The 9642-nt window shown below is 47.7% G+C and overlaps 1 protein-coding gene across 1 annotated transcript; it reads right to left on the minus strand.

Annotated features, from left to right (window-relative positions):
* Positions 1–509: 509 nt before the first annotated feature.
* Positions 510–9320, minus strand: OTUD3 (OTU deubiquitinase 3). The gene is made up of 8 exons (XM_055000985.1): positions 9063–9320; positions 7318–7466; positions 6711–6823; positions 6217–6339; positions 4644–4772; positions 3897–3993; positions 3451–3626; positions 510–2305 (listed from the first exon to the last, which is right to left on the minus strand). Exons 1-8 carry the CDS (start codon positions 9263–9265, stop codon positions 2129–2131), a joined length of 1167 nt encoding a protein of 388 aa, XP_054856960.1. The 5' UTR covers positions 9266–9320; the 3' UTR covers positions 510–2128.
* Positions 9321–9642: the final 322 nt, after the last annotated feature.

Genomic DNA, 9642 nt, shown 5'->3' on the forward strand with positions numbered 1-9642 from the left:
ACTTCAGTGATAATCCTGACACACTATGATACAAGATAGCTCTATTTCTGACAGTGTTTTAGTGATATCCCAGGGCACAGCTCTGTTCATAATTATGATGGCTCTTTCTTCTGTGGCATGGGCTGGTTGTAGATTTGTCAACAAGTAGAAAAGTACAAGAGTCTAATAGCACCTATGAGACTAACAAAATTTGTGGCAAGGAATGAGATTTTGTGAGTCACAGCTCACCTTAGAGGTATTTTTTTAATGTTCATATTAATGCCTGTTGATATTTTTCATATGCTTTGAGGACGTTAGGAAGTGGGAGATAAAGATGGTAAGAAATTTTTCACTATATGTGGCTTTTCCGTGTCACAGCATTAGGATTTTTAAAAAAAATCAGTTAATGACATTTTCTTCCTTTTACGCCTGCCCAAGAGCCCTTCTCTAGCTACCTTAAACCACCAGGGCTTTACACAATCACTAAGAAAACAGACACTTTAAAGAATCAAAGCAAAATTGTCAGTGTATTCAACTGGTCAAAAGTCTCAATGAGAACATGTTTATTGAGATGACCACAAAGATATGGCACCATTATCTCTTCCATTAGTGCATCTTATATCTGTGCAATTTATCACTGCCATAAATTTGGATCTGTGCTACTTAGCTCTTTTGAAATCAATCATCAAGGACTGCTTCTTTTGAAATTACTGAGAAGAAAAGTTGGGCAACAAGCCAAACCTTCAGAGCTGTAAGACTGTCAGGGGAACTCAGGCCAATGTATAGCCTCGGTTTGAGAACCCAAGTGAGGAATGAATGATTTGCTAACCCTTTGGAAGGCCTTGATTTTCAACAGCTTTGATGGCAGGAACAGCAGGTGATATCACTTGCTCCAGAGGTTTCCACCGATGAGCTGGAAATGAAAATGGTACTCTACAAACCAATATCAGACCCACAGCCTAAGCATCCATTCACTTTGAATGGTACTTTTAACTGAAAGAGTTAACTAGTACAACTGGGAAGTTTGCTCTCATTGCTGTTTGCTATTTTCAGGATGTAAACTGAACAGGAGCTCTTTGAACTTACATCTACAACACTCAGGATATTTCAAATATTGCAAATGCAAGCACACTTTGGTCAGCATCTAAGAAGCCATCCTTGTTGCTGTCACATTCTACTAATCAGGGGGAAGAAGGGCTTGCCTTTTTTCTCCGCTTCCCTAACTCAAGTCGTCCTAAGTGAAGTGGCTACACCCTGAAAGTTGACAGGACACTCTCAGGGGCCAGTCTTAACTGAACAAGGGGGTGCAGACCCAAAATCTCCCGAGGACCCGCTTCCCCTGAGTGTCTGTAAGGGTGTGACATGATCAGGCCACCACCACAATCCAGTAAGCCCCCTCACTGTATAGCTGTTTAACTAGGGTTGGGATTACAATCCAGACTGTTCAGACACAGATAAGCAGCCCCCCCCACCGCTATTTTTTCTGCAGCTGCTCCACCAAACGGAGACTGGTACAGTAGGATAACTTCTCCTGCTAGCAGAGAACCAGCTGCTCTGCCTCCCCTCCCCCCACAAGCCACCCCCAGTTCCATAAGGCTGAACGCAAAGGAAAGCGCTGCCTAGAATTGTTCCTTTTAACGTTACCATTAAGCAAAAGAAAAGAAAAGCAACGTCTTCAACAGGCTCATTTTCGGTACAACCTTTGGCAGAGTTTTGCTTTGGAATACAACACGGGAAGAGCTTTCTATTTACTTTATCGAAAGGGAGGACAAATTCCTGAGTAGGGAAACCTTGAAGCTCTCATGGAGAATCATTTAAAATAACTTACGTTAAAAAAAAAAAACTTGGAAGAAACTGGAAAAAGTTCCATAAGGTCCTGCAGCGAAAGAACCCACAACGGGGGGTCCTGTTTATAGGCCGCCAGCTTTTTGCTCTCCAGTGGCGGTAACTGCTCCCCCTCGCCTCCTGCTCAGGTACTGTCATTCTCAAACATGGCCCAAGAGCCACTCCACCTGAATCAGACAATTTAGCAAACACCGCTATTTCGATAGCAGACAAGAAGTGAGGTATTTGCTCTTAAGAGGGTGGTTTGCCTCGCCAAGCACAGGTGCTTCTGTGCCCTGCGGGTCCAGAGGCAAAGGCCATCCCATCAGATGTTCAGAGCTGCCACGGTCTTCACCAGGGTGACCTGGGTCTCAGAGTCTGCCTGGCTCCTGTTATTGTCAGTGTTGTTGCTCTTGCTGGCCAGGATTTTCTGACGGTGTCGGTCTTCCTGGCGACGTTTCTTCTCAAGTCGTTGCTGCTCTTTCTTTTGTTTGTTGGATATCTGTCAAAGGGGAAAGTTAGGGAGGCAGCGGAAGGAACAAAAGAATGCTCAGACTAGAACTGGAAGGACAGTGCTGGCAGTGGATTTGGGGACGCGGATGCTGGGAAAAGGGTAGGAAGCAAAGGATGTCCCGAGGATGTGTGATCAAGGAAGAAAATAACCAAACCATGACCCATGGATCTAACTGGAGTGGAAGAGGGGGAAAGCCCCACCCGTTTTCTAAATACACTTGGCAGGCACCAGGAAAGGTGTCAGCAGGTGCCATGGTGCCCGTGGGCACCAAACTGGGAACCTTCGCTATAGATAGAGGAAAGGTTCAGTTTTGGATACAAGCTGAGTATCGAAACACATGGAACTGCCTTCTGTTCACACTCTTGCTGGGAAAATGCAGTGTTTTTCCAGGCAGCAAGGACAATACTAGTTGCAGCACTGTTTGGATCATAGTTAATATGATCCAGGGGGTGTAATACGCCCAGCATCTCCAGGGCCTATTACTCCTCTGACATCACTGCTGATGTCACATTCCCCCCCCCTGGGATTTGAAACCATCTTGTCCCAAGGCAGAGGGACTGGTGAAGCCCCTTCTCTAGCACTTCCAAGTCACTCACTCAACACATTTTCATACTTTGCTAGAATCTGAGAGCAAAAGCCGCCCATCGGAACAGCAGAGGGTATCAAGGAAATGAGGAGCCTGAACACATGCTGGACACACAGAGAGAGGGAAGGAAGCTAAGGGAGGAAAAGAAAGCTGACTAATTCTAGCAGCAGAGCAAGGGGCTAGAGTGAGGAGAACCAGAGCACAGGCAAAGGGCTCAGGGTTGCTATAGAATGCATGAACCAGAGCTTAGGCTACGAGAACAGGGAGATTTTGGTAAGTCTGTAACTGGGGATGGAACAGAGATTGGGTTACGGGAGGAATGAACAAAGCAAGTCAAACCAGAAATGCAAACCTGAGCAATTATCTGGACAAGAGCGCATGTGGGCAAAATTGCTGAAGGACCAATAGAGCGCAAGCCAACAAAAGAATCAAGAATTTCTGCAGGGGACTTGGTAAGCTGGAGTGACTATGGAATCATCCAGACCGATTCCTTCATTTTCCAGAAGTAGCAGCACCACCACCCCAGATGCAATCCTCTTTCAGATACCTTGGGAGCCGGCTTTTTCCTGCTCTGGTTTCCTTCTTCAAGGCTCGCAGGGGCGTTGTTGTTTTCTATGCCCTGAGTGCCAAAAATCCTGATACCGTTTCCATTCTCCTCCCACAGGGCGGGCTTGGGATGGGACTTCTGCTGGTTTTCCTGAGCCTCCTGAGCTTCCTCCTCATCTGAAAGGAGACATGGGATGGGCCAGAAGTACAAGGCGTTCCTCGTATTCGCCGCTCGTGTGATTGCGGTACCAATAAAGATACATGGAAGCTGCAAGTTAGCTCTCGGCAGCAATCAGCAGCTACAAAACTAGGGGGGGGGCGGCATCGAGAGGGGAGAGGCAGAAGCCTGCCAGCCAACACACATTCCCCAGTTAAGAATGACGACAGAAGAAGGGCCATTGAAACAACTGGCAGAAGGAGCCAATTAAAAACTTGTTGGGCACTTACGGAGCCTTTTCACCTCATTCATCTGGAGAATAGCAAATATTGCAGAATCAATACAGTAGCTCTCCGACTCTAGGACCTGGACAATTAAATCAGCATCCTACAAAGGGTGGGGTAAGGAGAGATGAGAGACAGATTTGAGATGCTTACGCTGGCCTGCGCTAATAAGGTGTATAATTCTTGAAGAGTGTCCCAAGCTCTTCAAAAACTCTGTAGCCATCCTTAGCCATGTAAGGAAGGTATTACTGCCGTCCTATTGCAGGTGCAGAGCTGAGGCTCAGAGCTAAAACCACATGGTGGGATTAGTGACTGAGGCTAGATTCAAATCAGGGACTCAGTTACCCAGAGTTGAGTCGCTACAGTAACCGTCTGCTCTTCAAAGGCAGCAGAGGCGGCCAGAACTAGATCATCAGGGGACTGGGGTCGGGGACAGCTGACCCCTGTAGTTCTGCAAGGAGACTCTCGACTCGAGCTCTCAGCACTCGTAAAATAGCAATTCTCGGCTTTCTTTGGAAAAGGCATGACAGTGAGTCTGTTTATGCCCAGAGAAGTCTAGCAGCATCTTGTTTTTTGCAGAGATCAACTACATGGTATAAACCAAAATTCCAAAAGCTTTTTTTATCAGGGAAATAAGTGGGGTGTTGAGATGGCTTGGCAGAATTAGTACCCAAACAAGCCAGGCCTGTTCCCCCGGGAGGCACCTCCACCTGCATACACAATCCCCAACCAAACAGACACTTAAATGCTCACCAGACAGCCCGTTGCATTCCGAACTTTCTGCACTGCATCCTCTATTTCATCTCGTATCTCCTCTTCAGATTCCTCCACCTCCTTCTTCAGTTGGAGCTTCTCTTTATTGGATTCGTTTTTGCTCAGCACCTGGAACCACACAAGCACAGGGCTGATAAGTTCAGTTAAGACTCCGGAGGGGAAACCAGACACCATGCTTTATTGATTTATTCTTATAGTCCGCTCTCCCTGCAAACAGGCTCAGAGCGGATCACATCAGCGAACACGACATAAAAGCTCAAAAACAGGTACTGACAATAAAATTTACAAACGATAAAATTCAGTAAAAACACAGCAGCGCATATATTGCACAGATCCATTATGCTGACCGTACGGCCGCCGCTGAAAAAGGCAAGCCTGTGCACAGCTCACCCTTCACTTCCTGTAAAATTTAATAAGGGAAGCGTGTAATGTAACATTATTAATACTACCACCCCCCTTCTATGGCAGTCAGTAACACAGACTAAGACAAGGAAATGCGAGACGGCACTTTTGCACCATACAGCACGTTTCTCTACTTAAATGTTATATGGAAAGAAGATTACGTAAGATGCAGAGCAATTATTTTCAGTGGCAACTCCGTTATCACAGTCCCATGCTCAATGGTGGAGCAATTGCAGATTTCCACTGATAATTTAAGAGGATGGGATGCCACCAGGAAACCACTCGCTCGTGTACACAGGAGGAAGAGAGTGTTTGGGGATTTCATTTGTGAGTCAAAATTATTCCCACCTGCCCACTTTAGAAGTACATGACTGCATAATAGACAGGAATTGCTCTGAAAGCAACTAGATCAACCAATGGCGGAGCATCCCTGTGTGAACTGGGAAAAGGCATAAAGCCACACCCTTTAGCGAGAGCACCAATTATCTGGTCCTTCTGTCTTTCTTAGGTGCTCAGACAAGCTTATTTGATAACAGTCTCTTGAAAATGGCCATTTCCCTCCCTCTATCACATCACGCTCAATTTTGGGTTTTGCCCATAAAGTTTTGATCCGCTTGTGCCCATAGATTACAGAATTTGTCCGCAACGCAGATACCATCAAAGGAGATTTGGAGACACACTTTACTGTACAACTGTTCCACAGTGTATCAGACTTATTACCAGCCATGGCCTGCATATTTAGAGGGAGACTGTGCGGACATCATTCTCGTTGAAGAACTGCATTCTGGATTCCCATCCTATGCGTGACCAACTTGGCAAAGTTTGTTTTTACAGAGAAACGACTTGCCATGTGTAAATCACTTTAAGGGGTGGGGGCTGTGGCTCAGTGGAAGAGCATCTGCTTTGTATGCAGATCATTAAAAAGATTATATGGGAGGTGATGTGAAAGTCCCGAGATCCTAGAAAGCCACTGCCGGTCGGAACAGACAGTATCAAGCTTGAGAAATCTCTGGTCTGACTTGGTATAAGACAGCTTTATGTGGTCAACTGGAGTTACAACCATACAGTTTCCAACCACTAAGCAAGCACACCCAACCCCACGTGTCTTTAGATAGCGTTTAACACACCAGCCAAGTTTCTGATAACCCACCTCTGTCTGTAGCCGGGCAGGAGCCTCTGAGTTGTCATTGACTTTTCGAACACTGTCGTAGTGCTCTCCGTATCGGTAGGCAATGTGCAGCTCTTGGGCATTGCTTTTGTCCGTTCCTCGAATCTGTGAAAGATGGAATGACAGTCGATGAAAGGTTATGTACGTGGAGACTTAAATCTGGACTCTCTGAAGAATTAAACAGCGGGATGCAAAAAACCAACCAAATTTAAAAGGGCAGACTTGTCTGAATATTATTTATCTACTTAAAACATTTCTATACTGCCCTTTCACCCAAATAAGAGTGGCCAACATAAAAACACAGAAACAGGGAGAAGGACGAGTAACAGTTACTGAGGGAATATCAAACCAACCAAAAAAAATCTCCACCTGCTGGCAGAAGACAACAATAGGAGGAGACAGATGAACCTTCCTGGGAAGGGAGTTCCAAAGTTATCCTGGGGATCTGCTACCTGCCCACTCAGCTTAAGTCTTACCTGCCACAGAGGGGCATTCAGCTGGTGGATAACAACATTCACTTGATTGTTCCTTGCAAAAGCTACAATAGCATCGTTACCAGCAAAAGTGCCAGGCTGTGCCAAATTGGCAACTAGGAAAGACCAGAAGGGAAACGTGTTAAAAGAATGTGGGGGAAAAAAGTACTGAAAAACATCCTGCACAGATACAGTAGAAAAGAGCCAGAGTCCAGTAGTGCCTATAAGGCCAACCAAATTTTGGGTAGGGTATGAGCTGTTGTGAGCTGTAACTCACGAACTGTGAGCTGTAACTCACAAAAGCTCATACCCTACCACAAATTTGGTTGGCCTTATAGGTGCTACTGGACTCTTGCTCTTTTCTGCTGCTACAGACAGACTTGCACAGATACAATAATGGAAGCTGGACAAAACAGCCCCATCATCAAAACAACGTAGGGAAAGGGGAAAATCATTACACTGGAGGACTGCCAGGGAGCCCAACCCCAACAAGCGCTTCAATCACAGCAGATGACCAGGGAGCCAACTCATTTGACGTCCGGGTCTTTGAGTTCCCATCTTCTTCTTGATTCCATCTGCCCAAAAGGCAGCATTCCTGTGGTGCACCTACCATGCTTTTCAAAGGGGACGTCATCTTCCACAAAAGGCTCAAAGTCCTCCCGTTGCTTTATCATGTAGTCCACTGTTTCCTGGCGATGTTTGAGGTGGTTGCGGGAATGTCCTTCGAGCTGGTCCCCAAGAGCCCGGAACAAACAGTTGCTAGGAAGAAGACAGACTACAAGTGAGCTTATGGTTTGCAACAGAAGGGAAACACAGCATCTACATTAATGGCAAACACTACAATAACCAACCAGTGCTGGCCAGCAACCTCAGGCAGTAAGAACTCATTTGAACCCTGAAGCAAGATTATCAACTCGTGGCCTTCGTTTGCCTGCAATGGAATCTCCAGCTGAAAACAAACAAAAGGTTCTCTTCAAGCAGGATTGCTGCCACCACCCTGCCTAATCAAATGTGCCATGTCTGCCTTCGATGAAGAAATGAACAGACACCACCATTTTAAATGTTCATCCTTGCCATTCTCTTTTTTGAAAATGGCAAAGGCCAAAGACAGATACAAGGCTCCCCCCTCCATATGAACCGGAGGCCCTGCAAGAAACACAAAGCTTGGTTGGATTCAGCACCTGCTGCTTTCACTGCAACAATTCACAGTCAGGTTCCTGCAAATGATCTTCCAGGCCCCCCTCTGGTGAGTCAGAGGATGGAGACCAATCCTAAGGATGGAGACCAATCCTAAGGATGGAGACCAATCTTCTGAAGGGAGCTCTTCTTGTTGTGATTTAGGGGCAGGTGAAAAATGGATCCATTCCTTGTACATTACAAATGCTCATAAGCTTCCATGGGCTAAGTCAGAGCAGCAGGCGCTGAAAGCAAGAGTCTTGCCTGTAAAGCAGAATCCAACTTCACAAAAGTAAATGTCAGGATGCTGGCAGGGAGGGGCCTGAATTAGCAAGAAAATCAACTATGCAGTTACCTTCCAGTGCTTGGAGCCAAAACAGCATTAGGGAGAACAAAAGAAGCCCAACATGCATAAGAGAGATATAGTTGTAAGGAGGTGCCCGAGACTGTTTGTGAATATACAAAAGCAGACGTTGGAGCCCACAAAAGAGCAACTATAAGTCTTTTGGCAGGGTCAAGGAAGGGAAATCATAGACTAGCCCCTTGCTTCCCCCTTCTCCTAAAAAGGGGCTCCCATTTCTTCAACAGACAAACGTTACAGCATAAGATTCTCGTCGACCCCAAAAGTTTAAATATGACTAGATTTCTGTCCAGTTTGCAGCTGCTAAAGACAGAAGAGCCCTGGCAGGAGAAAAGTTGGTAGCCTCAAGGAAATCAACATTTGAAGGGGGATACCGCTGTAGGATAGCCAGATCCAAGTTGAGAAATTCCTGGAGATTTGAGGTGTGAAGCCTGTGGCGAGTGGGACTTCAGGAGGGACCTCAGTAGGGTATATGGCCATATAGTCCACCCTCCAAAGCACCCACTTTCTCCAGGGGAAGTGATCACTATTCCCTAGAGATCAGCTGCAGCTCCGGCAGATCTCCAGCTATCCCCTGGAGGTTGGGAACTGTAGCATATTCAGCCTCCACCCCTTTCTTTAAAGCCAGGAAGCTTAATAGACTATGTAGGCGGAGCCTCTGTAGCCATAGGCGTGGCTCAGAATCCTCCCGGGGCTGCACAACGGTGGGGCGTGGCTTGGGGCGCAAGTGCCGGTTGGTGGGCGGGGCCTCCTCCCCCAGGGCTAGCCGAGGGGCGGCGTCTATTGGCCCTCGCGGCTGTGGGTGGGGCTTGGCTCACCCGTCGCCTGGCACCTCCCTGAGGCGCAGTCCCAACGCTTGCAGCTGAGCGGCCAGGCCCCCGCCGGTCCCGCCTCCGTCGCCTTCCGCTTGTGGTCTGTTCCGCCTCTCGCGGGCCAGGGCCCTCCGCGCCGCCCGCTCATCCCGCTTGCGTTCCGTCTCCGCCTTCCCCGGCCGGGCCTTCGCCGCCTGCTTGCGAGACATCGGGGGCTCCGCGCTCTCTCCGGGCCAAGCAGGCGGGCAGTCGCGACTGCGCCTGTGGGAGCGGAGGCCCCGCCCTGACTCTGTCCAAGCCGGCGTCACGTGAAAGGGAAGTGACGGAAATGGGGCCAGAAATGAGACCATAGAGAGGCGGTCCAGAGCGAATCGGTCCCTTCTTTCCCAGTGCTGCCACCTGCTGTCCGTCATGGGTATGGCTGGAAGTGGTGCGCGCTAACAATTTAGGTTTGCCACGTGAGGCTTATCTGCATTAATTGGCGTGTTCGCAAGCTCGGGTCGAGAAGCAGCTAGGGAATGGCGTTTTTGTGCAAGCGCACACCCTAACAGATACAGGACAAAGGGGATCTGCAGTGGGAAGCAAC

This window comes from Eublepharis macularius, chromosome 17 (assembly GCF_028583425.1).
Source record: "Eublepharis macularius isolate TG4126 chromosome 17, MPM_Emac_v1.0, whole genome shotgun sequence".
Classification (NCBI taxonomy): domain Eukaryota; kingdom Metazoa; phylum Chordata; class Lepidosauria; order Squamata; family Eublepharidae; genus Eublepharis; species Eublepharis macularius.